Source organism: Canis lupus, chromosome 29 (assembly GCF_011100685.1).
Source record: "Canis lupus familiaris isolate Mischka breed German Shepherd chromosome 29, alternate assembly UU_Cfam_GSD_1.0, whole genome shotgun sequence".
Lineage (NCBI taxonomy): Eukaryota > Metazoa > Chordata > Mammalia > Carnivora > Canidae > Canis > Canis lupus.
Window position 1 is genome coordinate 31,885,741 of NC_049250.1, and position 23,899 is coordinate 31,909,639.

Below are 23,899 nucleotides of genomic sequence, written 5' to 3' on the forward strand. Positions count from 1 at the left end.
AAATGCAAATCTAAGCATTCTAGGGTGGCTAACAGACATATGCACCCAAAGGATAGTTTCTAATTTCTATAAATATCGAACAAGGGTTTTTGTATTTCATATTTGTGTTTTCAGTTTTACTGTTCTTGCTAAATACATGAATCTGTTCTTAATACAACATTGCTTCAAGCACAGCACTTTAATAGTGCAGATTTTATTCGAGAACTTAACTGACATCAGTTGGGGGGAGGTGAAGGGAACACAATTTTCTCTAGAAGATTTGCATTAGAGAGAGTAGTTACAGGCTGTAGCGTCTCCCCTGTAATTTTATGAGAATGGTATTACCCTGGCTTTCACTGTGTGATTGCTGGTTACCTTCTGTCAGTGAGCAAGTCTTACTGCAAAGCACAAGCACAACCCGTCTCTTTGTCTCCGTGGTCAAAGCAATTACTTCTTAGAAAGTCGGATTTTTTCAGAATGACCATGTACAGGAGCAAACGCAGACATCAGAGATGTAAGTAAATTCTGACCCAACTTTTTCTTATGACTGTGGTGGGAGAAACATACTTGATTCCTTAAAAGACTAATCATGACTTTTCCAGATCTCTCCTGGTAGTAGGAAAAATATTGTAGCTCTTTTCTCTCTAACCTTTATCTTTACCCCCCTTACATGCTTGGAAAATGTTGGGGGGGAGAGGGGATAATTCACTTGTTACTATGGAAACCTTTGGAAAGGTTTACAAAATCAACAGAGAAACAGATCAAATGCATTTCAGTCTAGCTCAGCAGCCTTCATTCAGGCATGATCACTGGATAGTTCTCTCTCTTTCTCTCTCTTTTCTTTTTCTTTCCAGAAGTGATAGATTTTCTTTCCTGGAAGTCTACTGAAGGGTTTCGGAAGCTAGCCTAAAACTTCTATTTATTTATCCAATATCAATTATAACTCTCAGGAGAAATAAAACAGTTCAGAATAGAGGGGAGAGAGTTCATTGTGAATGACCAGCTGAATAGGTAACAGGATATTCATTGCCAAACTTCTTGGTCCGGAGCATATTTGTAACATAATTCACTACAGGCACCATTTTAAAGGGTTAAAAGGAGTCATTTGTAATCTACCCTAAAGGAATTGATTCCAACTGAAAAGGAGCAGCACAGTTACCCTGGCCTAAAGTCCAGAACAAAGATGATTATGGAACTGAAAGCCATTAGCTTTAGCTAAAAATCCAAGTCTTATGATAAAACTGTGTTTGGTGGTAAAGCAATATGCCTGCCATGAAAAGCTTTCCAATCACTTCTCTTTCTAGTAAGCCCAATTCGTTACCACTTTATCTTCCCTATTGTCTAAAGTAAAGTAAATATTACCTTAGTCAGTCCAGTGCGTCCTATCACTGACTCTGTTTACCATCTTAGGTGACTACAAGTTGTTCTATAGTCGAAGTCTATACTTTTTCATTATTCCTATGATATCTTTAGATAATATTAAATGTTTTCATATTACAGAAGAGCTGTTGGCAACAATGACTCTATCAAAAGACCAAAATATGATAGAAATGAAATATTTTTTGAGTGTGATAATATTTTTGGCCAATTTCCACCAGAGACCCGAACACTAACATTTTTCTTGTTCAAAGAAGTTTTATGCACCAGAGAAAGCTCTGAGGGCCAGGACTGCCAGTTTGATTTTGTATGCCTGATTGCCTTTTGATGCCTCTCCTTCTAGTGATTGAGAAACAACATATGATAACTGCTGCTTGTTTCTTATAAAAATAATTGGTACAAAGTCTACAAATATACGGCTGATTAATTTCCTTGTGATTTCCTCCCACAAGAATGAATCTAAATTATGCATGTACTTGAAAACCGTCTTATACCTTTACTCCTGTATCTTTTATACACCCCCTCATTTTTTCCCATGTAGGTAATCATCACCTTAATGCACATGGCAAATAAAAGATTATAGAAAAATTGTACTGAGTCTCTCCCCTAAAATGTGCTTGCTGAAGTCTGCGATTAAGCAGCAGGAAGAAATTGTGAATTACATGAGACAAGTCAGAAGATGTATAATTATACAGGGATGAACACAGTAGGGTGTACTAAATGGTTTAGTTTAAAAAAAACTAATGTGTTACTTATGTTTAATTGTATCAGCTATATTATATCGTGTTAACTGTTTCTGTATTCTAATCCTATAAAATATTGGAGAGCAAGAATATGATAAAATTAAAGTATACAGAGAGGTTAGCAATAAAGGCAAATAGAATCCTTAAATGAATTTCTATCTTACACTAATAATATTTGCAAAAGTGGAAGGTAATGCAATTGTTTGCTATCCAATGGGTATATAAAAATATCTGAATTATCTCATCAGTAAAAACCAGTGCATTTCCATTTTCAATCATATCTTTTATGTGTGTGTTTTTGATCATGTAAAAGGCATAAACTAGCCTAGAGGCAATTGTAATCCAATTAAGGCAATAATTGCACACTTAACAAAACCTCAGTGTTAGAAAGAAGGAAAGCGCTCCTATGATTTTCTTTAAAATCGAAAAAGTACATAAATAAACTTCCTAATTTCCTCATTCCCTAAAGCCTTACTATAATATCCTTTAGTAAAAATAATGCAACTTTGTTTTAGAGGACCTGGTGAGAGGAATAGGAAAGGTATATGTGGCTATGCTAGGAAATCGAAGAGAGGGGCTGGGAGAGCCAAAATACTTCTAAAAAAAAAAATAAAACCAACATTTTAAAGTATAAATTACACTAAGCCTTCGAAAATTCATGTGGGATGTCGAAATCCATTTCTCACTCATGTCTAGATTGATTATTTATAATTCCCTACAGAGGTGAAGGAAAGGGAGGGAAGAGTGCCCTTTCCCTTCTTCTGGTGGAGCACTAGCTGTGGAAAATGAAACAGCTTCGGTGTGCGGTCAGACAGCAGATCTCACCTGTGCACAGCTGCATAATGACTTTCAATTAGATACAGAATTTGTTGAGTGGTATTAAGAAATGTTTGCATATGTCGGACATTGATTTTGCCGGAGCCAAACAGATACTTTAAGGAACTCAAATATATGTAAACCTGTTTTGACAAATTGGGTGGAGGCAGGAATGATCATTAGTACAAATAACTTTGTTCTTTAGTGTTTAACGTTGCATTTTTTCATACGTACCGTATCATGCTCTTTATTAAAGCATGAAGTTTGTGTTTAAATTTTCAAAATGTCATATTATGTATAAAAACAATGTATACCTGTAACCTCCCTTGCCAAAAGTCCAGATGACCTTGAGCAAACATTTTTTGGTTTTTAAAAGAGACATTGAGATACATTCTTAAAAATGAATATGCTTTGGAAACACAGACCTAGAGAAAAGCTAGAGTACGATCCACATGCTGTTAGATGCAGAATTTTGAAAATACCATAATCCTTATACCACAGCAAAGAGAACAGTGTACATCTAATTTTAGGTGTGTAGCATGTCATTTTATTTTTCCAAATAAGAACAGATGTTCGCTTTTTATTATCAAAGATATGTTTGGATGCTTATCCATTTTATCTATCCCATTATGGAAGTGCTTGATGAGATCACTTCAGGGACCTGAACACTAGCCATAGTCCTCTACCTGTAATCTTGACCAACGTCTATTATCTCTGTGGGTTGCAGTTTCTTTTTCTATAACTTTAGCAGACTGTGCAGAGATTTTTTTCTAAGGTGTCTTCAATCTCTAACCCCCAGAGTTTCCACAACATAGACCTCATCATGTAATTCTTCTACTCAAAGAAATTTTATGGGTTCTCATTGCCTCGACTGTGGCTCTGGGCTCAGGTGCTTCAGATCCATGTGACCATGGATTTACTGCAAGAGACTCTACAATTCAAATGAATATCAATCATTGCCTAATAATAATGGTGAAAAGAAGTATGTACATATATACACCCCTGTGTGTATCACCCGTGTATGTATATACATACATATATACACTTACATTATTTTTCGGTTCTAAAATGATATGCTTAATAAAAGATGGTACTAAATTTGTAATATTTTTAATAGCATATATTTTATATGTTTTTAGGCCAGTTATAGCACATAGGGATTTTATGTTTCAATGTTTTAAAAAAGTGTTCTCATATTTCCAAATGTTGGGAATCACTGAACTAAAAATGAAATACAATCATGACCTTATAAATACATATTTACATCACTGCATACATCTTTCTTGATACCACTGTGTTCTAGCCTTTATCAGGCTACTGGCTTATCCCAAAAATTCATTATAGATTCTCTTATTTCTGCCTTTGCCCATACGTCTTCCTGTTGATGGGTGGTCCTCACCTGCATCTTCATGTGTAGAAATCATCCATAGTCAAGGTTTCACTCAAATGTCAGATCCCTTATAAAGGGCTCTCCCGTTTCCACATCAAATTTATCCTTTTCTTCTCACTTTTCAGATGCTATTTTATAATTTCACTTAGACTTCTTATGTTTTATCTAAGGTTTCATCAGGTAAGGTACCTTTAATTCTTGTTTGAAGCATTCTCAGAGTATAATGCAATGCTTTGGCCATAACAGTCCATAACTGTCTAGTGAAATTTCTTCATTTAAACAAATATTTATAGGGGCACCTGGGTGGCTCAGTGGTTCAGCATCTGTCTTTGGCTCAGGTTATGATTTCAGGATCCTGAGATCAAGTCCCGCATCAGGCTCCCTGTGGGGAGCCTACTTCTCCCTCTGCCTGTGCCTCTGCCTCTCCTTCTCTGTCTCTCTCATGAATAAATAAATAAAATCTTTCAAAAAAATTTAAATAAAGAAATATTTATTGATCATCTATTATATTACTTTCTAGACACTGCTCTAGTTCTATGGCTATAGCAATGAATGAAACAAAATTCTAAACAAATATGACACACAAATAGATACATAATATGCCAGGTGATGCTAAGTACTATGGAAAAAAATAATGCATGCAAGAGGGAAAGGAAGTTTTGAAAGGTAGGATGGGGAATTGCTGTTTTCTGTATGGTAGTCCAGAAAAGCCACTTTGGTTAAGGCGACATTTACTCAGACACTTGAAGGAAAAAGAGGGAGCAAACTCTGCTCCTTACTGGATATTCCAGACAGAAACAGCATGTGGAAAGTCTCTAGGATAGGAGGGATATTGGAGGACCACAAAGAAGGTAATAGAGAGTTAATGAAAAGATAAGAGGTCAAAAAAGCACTGAGGCATTGAATGGGTGGAGTAAGACATAAAATTAAATTAAACAATATATTTCATTTGTAACTGAATTAAGATATTATATTTATTAACTTTTCAGAAATAATACCCATACTTTTGAGTGACTTTTTATTTTCAGATTTATTTAAGAGAGAAAGGATATATGCATGTACATACATGAGTGAGTGGGGGGGCAGAGGGAAAGAGAGAGGGAGAGAATCTCAAGCAGACTCCTTGCTGAGCACGGAACCCAAAGTAGGGCTCAATCTCATGACACTGAGATCATAACCTGAACTGAAAACAAGAGTCAGCCGCCACCCAGGTGCTCCATTCTAAGAGACTCTTGCATTATTTTTATTAAAATGAAAATTATAAAAATGATGTTCTCAAAAGCATTACACTTCATACTAGGTGAGGCATCCAGTCATAATTGAAAGAGAATCAAATTGTGATTTGAGGGATCCCTGGGTGGTGCAGCGGTATGGCGCCTGCCTTTGGCCCAGGGTGCGATCCTGGAGACCCGGGATCGAATCCCACATCGGGCTCCCGGTGCATGGAGCCTGCTTCTCCCTCTGCCTGTGTCTCTGCCTCTCTCTCTCTCTGTGACTATCATAAATAAATAAATTTAAAAAAAAAAAAAAAAAAAAAAATTGTGATTTGATTCATCATGCATATGAATTGACATCGTCCAGATGTCAGAAATATTATTTGAAGAATATTTTCTGATTAATCTTCTTGTAAATATCCTTGTATCCTTGACATATCATTTCTATCGTTAAAAAGCAAACCAAGAGGGGATCCCTGGGTGACTCAGCAGTTTAGCGTGCCTGCCTTTGGCCCAGGGCATGATCCTGGAGTCCCGGGATCGAGTCCCATGTCGGGCTCCCAGCATGGAGCCTGCTTCTCCCTCCTCCCGTGTCTCTGCCTCTCTCTCTCTCTCTCTATCATAAATAAATAAATATTTTTAAAAAATCAAACCATGAGAAAAAAATAATGTGTAGTTTAATAACGTTGTACGGCTCCTTTTTTTAAAAGATTTTATTTTTTTAAGTAATCTCTACACCCAACATGGGACTCAGACTCACAATCTGGAGATCAAGCATTGCATGCTTTACTGACTGACCCAGCCAGGTGCCCTGAAAATGGTAAAGCGTCTAAGCATTCTGAGGAAGAAATGACTGCTGCCAGGCTTAACTGATGTAGAATTGGTGTTTTAGTGGTCAAGATGGATAACAAGTTTAATGTTGTATGATTGTTGGAACATGAGTTGTCTTAGCTCTTCCATACATCTTTATTATTACATTCTATCGGATATCAAAGATAAAATGGATTCTTATTTAAAACAAATATTGATACCACATATAATTGCAAAAAAAGAAATTAATCTTAATTCACAGATTATTTTATATCTCAACTGTTGACATTATTTATTATAGAACTGTTTGAAGATTCATATGGTCTCAGTTTAAAAAACAATTTTTAAGCTTACACCAAAAAAATGACTTGATCTTGATAAGTAATGCTCTCTGGAGGACACCATTACATTCAATCTTTGATTTCTCTATTATTGATGCTTGTTGGGAATTCTGTTCAGATGTCTGAAGTTTGTCCAGTCTTTTTTCCCTTAAGTTTCTAATATGAATTCTATAATTGTATGGATTGAGAGCTTGTAACTTTATACATTCCTCCATGGAATCACATCTGCATGGATAGAATCAGGGTTCTCTGCTTGTGCATGCCCAATGGGATGGTAGTTACCAGTTGGAGAGTAGAGATGCACAAAAGCTGATTAATAACACCCCTGATACAGATTGACCTTATGTAAAGATATGTAATTGGTCTGCCTCATGACCTTAATGATTTGCTTTGCTTTTACAAGCTGTAGCCTGTGACTGGTTCCACCTGGAGAAATATTTATTTATATATTCTTTAGTCCACTAGAGTCGCAGGAAGGAAGGAGGGCGGAGAAGGCGAGGGAGTAAGGAAAAGGAGGAGGAGGAGAAGGAAAAAGAGGAGGGGAGGAGAAGGAGGAAGGAGGAGGAGGAGGAGGAGGAGGGGAGGAGGAGGAGGAGGAGGAGGAGGCGGGGAGGGGAGGAGGAGGGAGGGAGGAAGGAGCAGGAGAGCAGAAAGAGAAAGCAAGAGAAACCCGTAAATCTAGGCACTCTATCCATAGTAAGCGTCTTATTAGTCTGATTCTTCTCTGTTCTTTTCTTTTTTTTCTTCTTCTTCTTCTTCTTCTTCTTCTTCTTCTTCTTCTCTCTCTCTCTCTCTCTCTCTCATTCTATTCCATGTATTTTCTATTTCACAACGCTCCACAAAGTCAGAGGTCACTTTTGTAGAGGGTGAACATTTATACATTTTCTTTTAATATATTTACTTTCAGAAAACAAAGTGGCTATCCTACATCATCTGTTCTTTTAGTGTCTATCTTCTGAGGATCTGTGCTGCATTTATATCTAGACCTACATAAAAGCCACAACATTGACTCTACCCCCAGTTGTTCACGTAAATGTTCTCTACTGAATGGCATTCATCTATCAAAGAATGTTACAGTTAAAAATAATGTTGATTTGTATCTATTGAGAGCAAATGATGCATGTGAATAAAGTAGGCTTTCAGCAAAATAAGATTGGTGCTAAAGTAGATATTAATATATCTTTTTAAAACACTATCATGAATGTAGGGATTTTCACATGATTATAAGAAAAGATGACCATTCAAAAGCATTGATGGGAAGTGGGGTAATACAGGAAGTAGTCTTTATATAGTCTAACGTGTCCTACCTTTGGAAATTTAGAAAGCAACTTTCTTAAAACCATGATCTGATGTAATTATGCTTTTTGGACAGTTTATCTGTTTGGTTGAGCCACATTAAACTGTCATTTTTGTAAGTCAAATAATGCAGTTTCATATTATTAAATATAAACACCAGCTGTCACAGAAGGTGGCAAAAAAAAAGAAGGGGACAGGTAAATGAAAAATTATAGTGCCAGCACAGGTTGGCATTAAAAATTAAAGGCATGGGGATCCCAGGGTGGCTCAGCAGTTTAGCACCTGCCTTTGGCCCAGGGCATGATCCTGGAGTCCCAGAATCGAGTCCCACGTCAGGCTCCCTGCATGGAGCCTGCTTCTCCATCTGCCTGTGTCTCTGCCTGCCTCTCTTTCTCTCTCCCTCTCTCTCATGAATAAATAAATAAAATAAAATAAGGCATGATAGTTAAGCTAAGGATGAGCACTTGCTGTACTAAAAGAATATAATTAGGGAAATGTATTCATTGTTGTTCCTCAAGATATGTAAAGTTAAACTTTTCACACAAAACATAAAAAGTGTATTCAGGTTTCTTAACATAGCTAGATGACATTGTTTTCCAAGTGACACATCTAACTAGGCTTTGAAGATTATCAAAATTTTAGAAATTGCCCACCTTCCATCAAACTTAAAATGTTTATTATAAAAATTTGAATTCTACCTTTACATGATTTTAGGATTAGACTCTCATTTTTTCTACAAGTGGAAAATGAAACAACTGACATGAATCAATAATAATACCAAAAGTGATAAAAATAGCATTTGACATTTATTGAATTATTACTCTATGTCAGGTACTGTTTTAAGCATTTTGTTATATATGATTAATGCAATTTGTTTAATAGAAATATAACTGAACATGTAAAAGCAATAATCGAGTAATCTATGGCACTTTTAATTTCCATTCCAATTTTAAAATGTTATTTATAATTTCGATATTAATCTCTAGGAAATTGAACACATGAAGTTAAACTAAAATATGTATCTTTACTAGGGTGAAAGAATAAGCTTATATGTCCCTTGAGGAAATGAAGAAATTAACTGTATAAAGCAAAATACATAGTTTGGCCAATATTCCTACATTTTGAATCGTATAAAAACAGAAAAAAATATCCCGAGGAAAAGTTTTACATATATATGCAAATGAATATTCACATACAACCGTATTTGCCTGGTGTGCCATCTTTTCTGCAAAAGAATAAAAGGTTTCCAGAACTTAGAAAATCAAAGTGCTCTGCAGTGATTTATTAATTCATTGTGAGTAGTTACACTCTTTTTGGTCCAGAACAGCTAACTTGTTTGGCATAACCTTTTGATTCATTTTCTTCTTTGTACTTATTGATTTTGTTGGCATTATTTACTGAATTGCACTCCCATTCTGACTATGGACTTTCTGACACCTTTTGTTATATAGGGTTACGTTATATATGTGTTAATATTGACTTAAGGCCTTAATGGCCTTTTATCATTGACTTTATATTATCTCTAGAATTTCATTTGTATTTAAAATAAAAATAAAATCCACATCTATTTTGTGAAATGCCTTATAGAGAGTGTGGCATATATTTTTGTAATGTTTCATGCCTTAGGCTGCTTATCATTGGGAAGAGTTATATTTTATATTATATGATTCTTTTGACTCCTAGTGAACTTGAAACTGCCTTAGAGGAACAGCTGGTTGTATTTCCTTAAATAAACACACATTGTTCTTCAAATTGCTGGTATCTGTCTTCTTAATAGGCTCCACAGGCAATGGGAATCTTGACTTTGAAGTCACCTCTGCTGGGTTCATGTAGATATCTGACTATTTCATACCTTTTTTTTTTCTCATACTTGAACAGTATCTTTCAACTCCAGTTTGTCTATAAATGTACAGCATGTTGTCCATAACTTATTCTTTACCTTTTCTCTGAGTTTATAATATTTTAGTATTTTATTCTATATGATAATTAAATGTAATATAAAATAAAGTATCAAAAATATGTGATACCTGTAAATGCATTACAGACTACCTGGAACATTTGATTCTATCTTTAAAAAAAAAAGATTTTATTTATTTACTCATGAAAGGCACATAGAGAGGCAGAGACATAGGCAGAGGGAGAAGCAGGCTCCTCACAGGGAGCCCAATACAGGACTTTGATCCCGGACCCCGAGTTCACGACCTGAGCCAAAGGCAGAAGCTCAACCACTGAGTTGAGTCACCCAGGTGCCCCCATTTGATTCTATCTAATTTATAGTGTCAGTTATTAGTGAGAGGCTAGGCTCATAATTAAATAAAAATGCACTCACACAGACTCAGAAATAGTTTATTTTTAATTGGAATTCAAGGAAAAAATTCATTTGCTTTATCACTCTCAGCTTTGCTAAGGTAGCAAGGGAAAAATGGTCACTCGAATTTTAAAAGTGGTCATAGAATTTTTCTCAGCACTGAATTTGTCCTCCAAGAACTATTTTTATAATATTAGCCTTTTTCTAATGATCATTTCTAACATACATGATACACTCAAATTTGATTAATGGGTATAGAATCTCCCAAAGAGACTTTAGCAATGAAACTCTATGAAGGGTTCTAGAGTTTGTTTATGCACTATTTAGACAAATATTTTTAGATTATCAGACCAGTTTTCCAAACCAAGCTAGATTTTGAGAGAAGATTTGACTTGAATGGATGTGACAATTTTTTTTGAAATTGGAAGAAAAACAAATCATTTAAATTATACTTTAAAAATATTCATTGTTACCTGAATATTTAAGAAAGAAGTTAGCAAGCACAGGAACAAGATATTAAGACATAATGTTATGAAGATCATAGATATGTTTGTTGCTGAGATTTTCTTTTAGGTCTCTGGAAATGGTTCTCTGGAGATTAAAACCATGCTAAGCAAGTTAACCAGTTTTCTTATACTAACCGCTATTGCCCATCAGGTCAAAGACAGTAGGAGTTGTTTTCATCCCATGGAAACAGCCATCTAACATATTTAGTTGTTTGAAGAAGCTACGAATCATTAGTAATACTATTTCTCCTAGATTACTACTGACAGTAATTAAATCAACAGTTGTAGCAATTTGCCATATACTTCAGGCCCAATTAAGTAAGTCTTGCCTTGCTTATCTGGCTGTTAAAGGATAAAGTGGCTTGGGACCCAGAATTCTCAGTAAGTTGCCTGTCTTACTAATTTTTACCAATGTTAACTTAGGTTGTAGAGTAGGATAAATATCTTTTGGGAGGGGCATCCAAGATGGTAGCATAGAAATATCCCTGAACTCACCTCCTCTCACAGATGCACAGATGCACTCACATCCAAAGCTACATATGGATCACTTCCCTCTAAAAAAGATTTGAAAACTAGATCAATTGCTCTCCACAACAAAGCATAAAAGAACAACATCCATGCTGGCAACAGAGGCAGAGACATGGTCTTGCAAAAAAACTATTTCAGCATGGCAATACACAGTAAGGAAGGATCTCACTGGACAAGCAGTCTTTCCAGGGGAGTGAAGTTTTGGTGCCCCACATTGGGATCTCTACCAGAATGATGAGCCCCAGGATCTATACCAGAAAAGACAAGCTCCAGAACATCTGGCTTGGATGACCAATGGGACTAATGTCTGGGCATCCCAAAGTGCTATAATAAATGGAGATTTCTCTTGGAGGGCTTGCTTGACCTGAGACCCAGCAAAAAACAGCGGTTTGAAAAACACCTAAATCTAAAAAACAAAACAAAAAAAAGAAAGAAAGAGAAAAAGAAAAGAAAAAATAAAACAATAATATGTGAGGGAGATTCGTTTGCTGTTCTAGAGGCATAAACTGGAAGGGTAGGGGAAAGCTGAGATGCTCCTCAGAGATGATGGATGCCATTGCTGCATTCCCCACACAGTCTCCTCGCAGTAGGCAAGCAAGGACATGGCACCCTCCCACCACCTTGCTGGGCCACAAGGGGTGGTGAGTGGTCGTAGCACTTGCTGAGAATATGGGGAAGACACGTCCCCACCACCTTGCCAAGACAGGTGGGACAAGCAGTCCGATCACCCTTCCATTCCCAACCTAAAGCCAGCACACACACAGAGAGGTCTTGCTGTATCCCTGAGGTCTTCAAGCACAAGAAGACACATTCTCACTGACTTTAGAAACATTTTTGGAATGTTCCTTGCCCACTACACTCTCCAGCTGCCTCATTAAAGCCAACAGCATGTGGAGTCCACACAGAGGATACCCCTGAATCAGTTTCCCTGGTAGCAAAGAGGGCTGGTGTTCCAGAGCCTTGTGGAACTATAACAATCTGAAAAATAGCTCTTGGCAGGACACCAACTCCAAGGTATTGCACACAGCAGACTGAAACAACCCTGGGCTTCCTCTGAAAATAGCCTGTTCATTTAGTGTGGAGCTTCAACCTCAGGGACAAGCTTCAGGTTTCCTACACATCTAGAGGCTAAAGAGGCACTCATAGGGAGCATAAGCAGAAAGACATCATCCTTGAACATACCTTCGGCCTCACCACAACCCAATGAGACTTCCCAGAAAGGAGCTTACATGATCACCTGTGGCCCTGAATTTGGCAACTTACCCAGGAGACACTTCCAGATCTCCTGGTCTGGAGGCCAAAAGGCTTTACAATTGCAGACTCACAGGACTATAAGTATTTTCATACTTTAAAAGCTGCTGCATGGGATGCCTAGGTGGCTCAGCGGTTGAGTGCCTTTGGCTCAGGACGTGATCTTGGGTTCCGGGGATTGAGTCCCACATCAGGCTCCCTATGGGGAGCTTCTCCCTCTGCTTCTGTCTCTGCCTCTTTGTGTGTCTCTTATGAATAAATAAATAAAATCTTAAAAATTTTTAAACATAAAAAAATAAAAAGCTGCTGCATGAGGGCCTGGCTTCCATTCATCCTGAAACTAGATGTAAGATGAGATTCCTCTCCTTGAATCACTGACAAGTCTTGGCACACCCTCAACAATGGGGGCATATCAAGAATAAACCAGGCAGTTTAGACAGTCTCAAAGTTTCCCATGAGCTAGGGCAAGGTTGAAACAGAAAGATCATCACCTACACAAGGCCACACCTTCAATCTTGAGAGAGGTAGCTGTTTCGTCTAATACATGGAAGCAGACAGAAAATCAAGCAAAATGAGGAAACAGAGAAGTATATTCCAAACAAAAGAAAAAAATCTTCAGGAAAAGATTCAAATGATACGGAGATGAGTAATCTACCTAGTAGAGAATTCAAAGTATGGTTTATAAAGGTGCTCACTGAACTCAGCAGAAGAATAGATCAACCTGGTGATGACATCAACAGAGAAGGCATAAGAAACATACCAAAAAGGACTGAAGGAATAAGAATGTACCAAAAAGAATTGAATAATACAATAACCAAAACAAAAACTGCACTGGAGAGGTTCAGCAGCAGACTAGATGAAGCAGAAGTATGGATCAGTGAACCAGAAGATAAAGCAATGGAACCCACCCAGACACAGCAGCAAGAAGAAAAAAAGAACTTTAATGAAGGTAACGCAAATAACATCAAGTGAAGTAACATTCTCATTATAAGGGCCCCAGAAGGAAAAGAAAGAAACAGGGGCAGAAAACTTCTTTGAAGAAATAATGGCTGAAAACGTTCTTAACCTAGGGAAGGAAACAGATGTGCAGGTCTAGGAAACACAGAGAATTCTGAATATAATGAACCCAAAGAAAACCACACTGAAACACATTATAATTAAAATGTCAAAAATTAGAGAATTTTAAAAGCAGAAAGAGAAAAACAAAGTGTTAAGTACAGGGAAATCCCAGAAGGCTCCCAGCAGAATTCTCAGCAGAAATTTTGCAAGCCGGAAGAGAGTAGCATGACACCTTGAAAGTGCTGGAAACTTGTAGCCGGGAATATGCTACCCAGCAGGGTGATCCTTCAAAACTGCCGAGAAATTAATAAGAGTTTTTCAGATAAGGATAAGCTAGGAGAGTTTCTCACTACTGAACTGGCCTTATGAGAAATATTGAGAGACCTCTTTAAGCTGAAACGAACTGGCAGTGGATAGTAACAAGAAAACACAGGGAAGGAAAAGTCTCACCGGGAAAGATAAATATATAGAAAAGGTGGTGGGTTAATCACTTTTAAAGCTCCTGAGAAGGTTAAAAGATGAAATTATATTTAACTATAACTATGACAATTAGTTAAGGTATACTTAAAATAAAAAAAAAAGATATAAAAATGTGACATCCAAAAACCTAAAATGAGAAAGATGAAAATACAGTTTGGAGTGTGTTCGGATTAAGTGGCTACCAACTTAAAATAGACTGTTGCATCCACAGGATGATACAGGCAAACCTCACAGTAACCACAAAGAAAAACTTAGTCAATACACAATAGAAAAAGAGAGGGATCTAAGTGTAACACCAAAGAAAGTCATGAAACCACAAGAGAAGAAAGAGAAGAACTACAAAATCAGTGATAAAACAATCAACTAAATGGCAACAAGCGTATACCTATTCCCTAACTTAGGGGGGAAAAATAAATATAGTAGAAAGTTTAATGAAAATAAAAGTGGCAGAGACTGATTGCTGTCCCATTAATAATCATTCACCCTTTCTTGCAAGATAACAGATTCATAAATAATTAGCTGGGTTCATGGCCACATTTCTCTGCCTTCCTGTGGCCGGGTGACTGCTGACCAGTGTAATGTGAAAAAGGATGTGTGCAACATCTAGGACAATATCTCTAAAAGGAAGGGGTCGTATCTCTCCTTACCATGTCCTCAGTTCTGCTCTGAGGGCAGTGATGTGATGGTCACAGCTCACCTTGGACAGTGAGGTTCAAAGCCAAGCCCTCAGAATGCCTGCACAGGTGGCATGAAGAGCCTGGTTTGAGAATGAGCGGAGAGCCCTATACTGCCCTAAAGGGCCTTCACCCAGAGAGAAAGAATCTTTGATCCTCTTTAAGGCACTGTTCCTCGGGGGCTTTGATGCACAGTCAGACAATTCCTCCTTAATATAAGAAAAATTAGATTTCTTCCTAATCATCAGAGGTACCGATGATGCCATACCCAGGCCCAGACGGGAGCACATCCCCAAAAGTGACATATCAGTGAGGAATAGGACATGTCCTACAGGTGAGAAAGAAATCTGAAGCATGGAGCCGCTGAGAGGTGCACTGGGGATCACACAGCTGGGCACACCAGGCCAGGGGGCCGGGTTCTGACTCCTGGACAAGTGCCTGGCCGTGTGCTGAGCTGCCTTCAGTTCCAGCTTGCAGGACCTCTCTTTCTCTGCAAGAGAAACAATTCTGGGTGTCAATGGGTGCCCTGTGTTCCCAGTTCAGTCCAGGTTGGGCTACCACTCTTATGTGCCTCCTTCCCTTGATTCTTTGGACAGAGCCACGCATTTTACCAGCCATCCAGTGCTTTGACCTCTGAGGTAAGACTTTCTGGAAAGTAAGGCAATCCCGGCATGAGTTTTAGCTCTTCTACTGGCTAGAATTCATCCCTGGCATGGCTGAGGCATGGATCCTTTTCCAGGAAATTCCATGCAATGATGACTGGGATTCTGGAGGGAGAAGTGTTGCCTCCTTCTCAGAAGTGACAGTTTGGGGTGCGCTCCACTGTCTTGGTGGTTTCTGGAGTGACAGGGAAGAAGGGGTAAGGAAGCATTCTCATCAGTCTGACCCAAATTGTGCTTTTTTGCCTTTGTCAAGGAATGCAACCTTATAACTCCAATTGCCAACATTTTCTGAGTGACGTGGGTTTTGTGTAAAACTTCTGAATGTTCTGGAAGGAATCTGATTAACCCAGTGCCACTTGGCGCCCTCGGGATCCTGCATCCACCCCACGTGGTTAGTAGCCATGCTCTTTGAGGGCTTTCCAAGGGAAGAAAGACAAAATGCTAAATTCTACTAAGGCAGGCAGCCTAAGACTGGAACGCTCTCCCCATGGCTCCACATTGAAGAAAACAAAACTTAAAAAAAACCCAAAAACTTACCCCCCTTCTTCTGTTACCACTGGTGGCTTCACCAAGGGCATCTGGGTGGCAAAATGGGTTCAAGTCGCCTTTCCAGCATAGAGTAAGAGTTTGATAATTTGTCTCTAAAAAAAAAAAGAAAAAGAAAATTGTGCTGTAATACTCTTTTTCAAAGCACATGTTCTAAATATTGTAATTCAGTGTAACCACATCAGTTATGATAATATACCTTCAGTTTGGGACCAGATCATTAAATCTGGAAATATGTAACATATGCTGCAATGATGACTATATCCCATTAATCTTTGGAGCTAGCATTCCAATCATTGCTGTAGAACAACACTTAAAATATGACTGTCGAACAAGCTTTTGTCCTTGGAGATTTTCTGGTGGACATTTTATACCTTGTAGCTTTTCATGTGCTTCAAAGCAGTGTAGCTTCATAACAAATACCATTGCCATATTTATGTGGCAATAAAGTTAGTTTAAGTTACTTTTTATGAAGTCATTTATAGCTTTCAGGCATTATTGAGTTTTTTATGACTACTATAAAATGGTATGACTTAAGAGAAATTATAAACTTCTCCCCTATGGTTATTTGTCATGATTAACATGTATAGAATTCTATTGGTCATTTTGTCTGGGATATTTTATTGTCTTCCTTCTAGGAAAGTTAAATAATAGAGATCTCCAAGCAGGTTATTATGCAGTTCATTTAGATTTTGTTCTATGGATTGTATCTATTTCCATGGCCGGTTCTAATTTTAATAAAGTTTAACTGCCAAATTTCCTGAAAAACCAAGTAAGTCTAGACATAACTTCAGTGACAAGTATCATCACATTGTGCTATCAACTAAAAGTTTTATTGGTTGTTCCTATCAGTTATTCTGGGTCAGTTTTTTTTTTAAGATTGTATTTATTTATTCATGAGAGACACACAGAGAGAGAGAGAGAGAGAGAGAGAGAGAGGCAGAGACACAGGCAGAGGGAGAAGCAGGCTCCACACAGGGAGCCCAATGTGAGACTCGATCCCGGGTCTCCAAGACCACGCCCTGGGCCGAAGGCAGCGCTAAACCACTGAGCCACCCGGGGATCCCCTCTGGGTCAGTTTTTACCTGAAAGCCTTACTACTATTTTTTCATCTAAACTATCAAATAGTTGTTGTAGGAAACAGATTTTTCTATCATTGCATAAAAATGTATGTTACTAAAGCATTGTTTGTGTGTGTTTGTTTACCTTAAAAAGACTTAGAAGGCATTTCTTGATCAGGTATTATTATCTTACTCTGCAGATTCATTTCTTGCCATCCCACTTTGCATATTCCAGTTTAGTGCATGATACTGAATTTTCTTTCTGTTCTCTGAGGAATTCTTTTCATCGTTAGCTGCTTGTGTGGCTTCTATTTAGAAAACTCTGCCCTCCTTTCTTAGTTAACTACTACTCATCCTTCAGGTGCTGGCTTAGACAATCACCTGCTACTGAACTGATTTTTCCTCATATATGAGTAGAGGCTGGAGAGGCCACTAGAATTGATCTTTTTATGTATTCCTTTCTACCCTACATGTGCCCTGTGTATGAATTGTAATGTATCCAGTCATTTGTCTATAACCCTTGAAGACAGAAACCAGACTGCTTTGTTCACTGCTGTAGCCCCAGCATGGTCTGGCCCCAGAAGGCCTTCAATCAATAGTTGCCGAAGGATGAAAGGAATAGACAGCCTTACTTATGTATCTGTTTCAACAAGTAGAAATTGTGACCATTTGCCACAAATAAATCACTATGATACTGTCTATTGATGAAATATCTTTTGCCTTTTCATATTGACAAATGTTCTTCGATGATGTTCATGTGCTAAGGTCTTTTTGGTGTCAGGTTTTAGAGTTACTTTGTCTACTAAGCACTCTATTTTTACTTATTTCTTAAGGAGTATTAGAAGGAATCTAAAAACACTTTATGTCATTAGTAATTTAACAATATTTCCCCAAAATGAAGGCATATTTAGAAATGATGTGAATCTCAAGGATTTCTGTTGCAACTATGCTAGTTTTTTAGTTAATTTAAAACTTCCAGATTTTTGGTATCATGTTTTAAGAACTAAAGACTTACGGCTAAAAACACATTCAGAATTAAAATTTTTCTTCTCTACATTCTTTTTTTCTTCTAGCCAGGTTTTGCTCTGCTGCTAGGTTTCATTATTTCTTAGATCAATTTTGTATCAGTTAGAAGAACAATTTGTTTGTTTCTTCTTAGATTTGTAAGCTATTATTCTCAGCAGTAACTCAGTGATTGATCCTTTTTCAAAACCTCAACATGACAAAGACATAGATTATGAGAAGTAACTTGAACCAAATCCAGGATATACTGGCTGAAAATATGAAATTTAAGACTTTGCATCATCTACCATAAATCTGTCACTAATTTGTTATGCCACATGTAAATTTTGGAATATAAATTAAAATGGTCTTATAAAGTCACTTCACTGCCTACTTTTAAATTCTCTTCTTTCATTGTCCTTTCTATAATTTTTTTGCTACTCATTAGTTGTATCAACTGGAAATTCTTGAATTGTAACTAAAAGTGACCTAATTTCCAAAGCATTTAAAATTATTACAGGTGAAAGCTCTCTCAAGGGCTTTCAGTGCTTCAAATATGGATGTACAATCTGTGTCAATAATGAATACTGCACATTAAATTGACCTGAATAGAGCACAAACTTTTTTATAGCATCGGCAAATTTCTGCCGTGAAAGCTTAGAATGGAACACTGGAAGAGAAGCTATTAGAATAATACAGGGACTCTGAAAGGATCTCCATGCTATGTGGGTTTGGGAGTTTGTTGTTGTTGTTGTTGTTGTTGTTTTGGGGTTCTTTTGCTTGTTTGTTTGCTTGTTTTTCTCAGTATAATTGAGATTTCCAAGAATTTTTACTGAGGAGTCATTTTATTCTCTGGACTTAACTATTAAAAAAAAGATAAAATTATTAGGGAAGCAATAAGGAATTTGGTAAAGAATTGAAAACAAAATATTATATGCTTGATAAGTTTATCCCAAGCTTCTCACCTGAGTTGTTTAGAACGCCAGGCTAATGAGTCCAAGGCCATAGATTTGAGCTTTCTGTGGTGTGGATAGTTTACTCTCTCTGGATCACAGACCACTGTTGTTATCTTGCCCAGCCATCCTTCAAAGAAGGACCTGGTTCCTAGATAACACTAATGAAAGAGAGAAGACAGATCAACTAGGGCCATCAGAACTACAATGTCTCAAAAAGGATATATTGCTAGTTTACCAATGTATGTATGTATTATTTATAATTTGTGTCATATTACTTGTGACACCTCCATTTAGAGAATGCATCTATGTTTGAATAAGCGTCATTTATTTTCATTTTAATTTATGAAGGCAATAAAACTAAATTAGCTTTATTTTTATTGTCAAGTTCACACACTTAGAATTTAACACAATACAAAATATCTACCATTCAAAAAAAGCTTGCTTCACAGAGGGATATGAAGTTAGTCTCAATATCTTTTACTATAACCTTTTTATTTTATCAGGCATGTTAAATTTTAGATAATTTAAAAGACATTGAAGGGTGCCTGGGTGGCTCTGTTCATTCAGTGTCTGCCTTTGGCTCAGGTCATGATCTCTGGGTCTTAGAATCCAATCCCACATTAAAAAAAAAAAGCCATTTAACTAGTAAAGTATGCTGTTGTCTTCTCTCTCAGGCATTAGTAGGAGTGTGATTAAATTTTTCTAAGAAGCTTTACTTACCATGAAAGATTCTAAGAATCTAAGATTCGTTTAATTGAGGAAGACTTAGGATGAGTTCAGGTACTGCTACAAGTAGAATTGGTAGGAAATTTTCCAGTTTTATCTAGTTATGATGATAGTACACCATGACATTTTTTAAAATAAGGAAATATCTTATACCTCCACTAATAGTGCAGACCATAAACTACTGATTTACTTCCAGTTTGGAACAAACTTTGTTGTGTTCTTCACAATCAGTGTTTCATAGACTTGGATCTGGTTGGACAGAATTATCAGGACGTTCATTTAATTTTATGCTCCACCTTTTTATAAATGTAACCTAACAATTGCATAGAATCAAGCAAAAAGCCTGCAGTTACCTAGGCTAACTTTCTCATTTGGTAGGAAAGGAATGGGTTTGTTTTATCATCCATTATAAATGATGACCAATAAATATACCTGCCCACCTTCCTTCTTTGGGGGAGTAAGTGTTGATTCAGTGCTGGTTAATTCATTAAAAGAATAATAATTGTTACTGAAAAGTTAAAGTTTCACAGAAACACACATGATAATATTCTCCTTTATTTAAAGAATCAACATAAATTTTTAAGAAGTTCTTTTTATTATTGCAACAGTTCCTCTTCTTTTTATGTCCACTTTTTTTGTACTCACCATTCTCATAATCTTTTCCTACATGCTTTTCCATCATCCTTTATTTTCTATTAAAGTGATTCACACACTATAGACTATATTTCTTTCTTTCTGTAGCTTTTTCCAGTAAACTATGAGAACTAAAACTAGATTTTTTTTTTAATCTTTGCATCATCTTACCTAGCTCTGTATCTAATTCATGCTACAATCTCAGTGGGCATTTAATGAATGAATAAATGAATGAATTCATTAATATCTTGCAGTCTTTGGTTTTAGTTTTTGATCTTATATTTTTATTATATTTTTAAATGTACACTTAGTAACACAGATCAGTTAACACATATATTTATCTTTCTAATAAAATTGCACCTGATGGAGCCATAATATTCTTGGCAGTTTCTAAAAATGTGCATGACCTACAAAGGTTTAAATCTGAACTCCTCTTTACAGTTGGTAATCTAATGACTACTCCAAACTCACAATTTAAAAACTTTACATTGATTATCATTCAATAACAATATAAAAAGTAGGCTCTTTATTTGAATTAGGAATAATTCATCATCATTTATCCACCCCTTAGAGTGCTAAGCATATCTGTTAAAGATTTCAGTTAGCCATCTATTTATCTGTGTTAGAGGGAAAATGTCCAAGGCCTTTGACCTACTACTCCAATTTTTGGCAAACTTAAAAAGTTCCATCTTTGGCATTCATTTGGAATTCATCTCCTCGATCCCTTCTGGCCCAGAGCCACAGGAATTGGTTGAGGACTTCTAAAGCAACTTGTATGGCCTTTACTCTATTATTTAACAAATCATTCTAAAACTGAGCCAATGGAGGTAAAAATCCTCCACATTTTATCAATCTAAGAACCAAAATTCTCAGTTATTCCTTTGGACCTTATTTCATCATTCCCCCCCACACTATGCACATGATGTTGTTTGAGATTTTATAGTCAAGTTCCTCATTTCCCTGGAATTTGTGCTTGGAACTTCACCAGACAACTGTCAAATCAATAGTCCATAATTAAACTCGGAGTAGAAGTACTCTGTATATTTCACAATGCTTAATTAATCTTCCCCAATGGAGCACTTTAATGCTATTTTCATAATGGGAATAGTATTATGAGCTCTAAGAATATTTCATTTTGCAATCACCTATTAATTAGGAAGCATAGCTTTATTCATTTTTTTCCTGGATATGCAATCAACCTGTTCTTTATCATGGCCTGAATTTCATGGCCAATAAAGAGGTTATATATACTTTAATTGTATGTATTTAATGAATATTCTATAAATTTCCCACTGCCTAAACCAGTACTATTTGTTAATCATCTGAGTACCAATGTTATTCAAGTGTATTGTGTCAAAAATGTCATTTTCATCTTTCGGGAAGTGGCTTAAGCACAATTTTTTTCTTTCCAGATATAATTGCAAAAGTCATTAAATAATATAGGAAGATACATTGCCATGACTAAAGATCAACCAAGAATGGATATAGGCCATACTTGTTTCTTTTCCCATTTCAGTAGAAATTTGATTTGTGATAATGGTAGTTAATTACTTTGGACAATGAATCCAATCAATCTAGTCAGTTTACTAAAAAGAGAAAAGAGAGTATTAAACAAGAACTCTTGATAAGATTGGAATAGACTACTAAAATAGATTAATTAGTTCAATGCATGCTTTAATCAAAGCAGTGTTGTTATGTCTGTTAGTAGATAATACATCTGTTCACACATAAAAGAATGATGTTTCTTTAAAAAACTTAATTTCCAGTTCTTTTAATAACAGTAATTTTTACATTCACCGTGTTCTAGTTGAGTGTGAACGTTATGTAGTAGATGTCTATGAGTCCTTCAATTTAGAAATATGAGTTACTATGAGAGATAATAAAACTGCCAGAACCCAGATACGTGAAGCTCATAATGAATGATACAGATTCCTATATATTCTGCTCATAAACATTAGAAATGATGAAAAGCTTAATCTAGTTGTAAACAACCTGCATAAATATATTTTATGGGTTTTTTTTCCTGCATGCATATAGAAGTAGCAAACTCATTTAATAATATTGAGCAATCTTAGTTTGAAATCATCAGTTTCCTTTCAATTTAAAATGAGATTATGAAAATAATTATGCTTTAACAAGCAAGTAGGTTTATATTTTCATTGGACATAAAACAATAAAATACTACCTCTTTATAAAATTTGAACACAACTAAGGTATTTCTTTATTGTAAAAGTAAATCCAGATACATAAAATGGCCGTAAAACAACTTCAATGTATAAAATCAAAAAATCCTCAAATAACCATTATTTCGAGTAACTGCATACTTAGACAAACCTGCTCACTGGTATCATAGTTGATCCAGATTCCACTTATATAACTTCTTTTTTGGAAGTGTAGGCCTATTGTGATGCATTTCTTACAGTTCATGGTTGAAAAACCAGGGCAAGTCCAATAGAGGTGTTTTGGTTACAACTTAACAGTTTACTTGAGTTTTTGTGGACTGTATAACTAAAGGATAATCATTAATCCAATATGATTTAAACTCTAGACTTTCAAAAGAGAAATTAAACAGCACTATGTCATTTCTAACAGCAGTGTTTATAAAACAGAAATTGGCTTCAATCCACATTTGAAAACAAAATATTCAATACCATATAAAATATTCTCTCTCTCTCTCTCTCTCTCTCTCTCTCTCTCTCTATATATATATATATATATATATATATATATATATTTCAGAAAGAATCTATTTTCTTGCCCGTGAAATAAGAGAGCCAATTTCTAAGAATTTGCTCAATTTTTCATGTTCTTGTCAGATTTACCAAGTCCTTTTCATGGATCCTGCCCAAGTTACTCTCAGCTTTTAAGTGATAAGCATTGAATTCATTCATATATTTAGCAATCATTTATTTAATGATAAATGTACTCTTCTAGGCTTTGTAGGGGCTATACATGAGGTAGTCTTTATTCTCGAGAAGTTTACACTAACACAACACAGGGTAGTCACAAAATTCTCTTAAAGTAAGATGATTTCTGCATTGGTATTCAAACCTTGAAGACAGGTAGACTGTGGGTAATTCAAAGAATGGAGGAAGGTATAGAATGAAACAGAGAAGGAGACATAGAAGATAGTATGGTTTTTGAGAATGAAGAGGGGTTACATTTATTTCCCAAGTTAGAATTCTTCTTGAATGGCTCTGCTGGGAAGAAAGTCATAAGATGTAAATATAAACAAATGTCAGATGGAAAGATTTTCAATTGTATGCTTTCAAGTGTGACATTCATTCTATGATTGTAATGATGCCAACTATTGAGCATGTCCTGGATGAATGAAGCACAATTCTAAGCATCTGAAGGCATTATCTCAGCTGATCTTCACAGTAAGCCTATGGAGAATTAGTATCTCCATCTTATAGCAGAAGACATCAAGCATTAGAGACATGCAAGAAGTTCCCTCAAATTGTTGAGTGCCTAAGCAAAAAACAAAACAACACAAAAAACCCACACACAAATATAAACAAAAAAAAACAACTCTTTCTGA

General features: G+C 36.2%; 2 protein-coding genes across 28 annotated transcripts in view; one reads left to right on the forward strand and one right to left on the reverse strand.

Annotated features, from left to right (window-relative positions):
- The window catches only part of RALYL (RALY RNA binding protein like), a 714,416-nt gene that overhangs the window by 496,661 nt on the left and 193,856 nt on the right, over positions 1-23,899 (forward strand). The window contains exon 1 of one of the 23 annotated variants that reach the window (XM_038579645.1): positions 267-493. The exons of the other annotated variants lie outside the window; for them this stretch is intronic. Within the exon in view, the coding sequence (XP_038435573.1) occupies positions 457-493 (37 nt within the window). The 5' untranslated portion in view covers positions 267-456. Of the gene's footprint in view, positions 1-266; positions 494-23,899 lie in introns of those variants that run through there. 23 annotated transcript variants of the gene reach the window in all.
- Positions 1-23,899, reverse strand: part of LOC119866730 — an 87,157-nt gene that overhangs the window by 61,614 nt on the left and 1,644 nt on the right. For 2 of the 5 annotated variants that reach the window (XR_005381166.1, XR_005381165.1), the window contains 3 exons: positions 19,009-19,157; positions 15,972-16,075; positions 10,297-15,262 (listed from right to left, as the gene is read on the reverse strand). Coding sequence is in view for 1 of the 5 variants with exons in the window: in XM_038579653.1 (XP_038435581.1) it covers positions 15,972-16,075 (104 nt within the window). In the remaining 4 variants the exon portion in view is untranslated. Of the gene's footprint in view, positions 1-10,296; positions 15,263-15,971; positions 16,076-19,008; positions 19,158-22,692; positions 22,817-23,899 lie in introns of those variants that run through there. The other 3 variants (XR_005381167.1, XR_005381168.1, XM_038579653.1) reach the window with 3 other exon arrangements.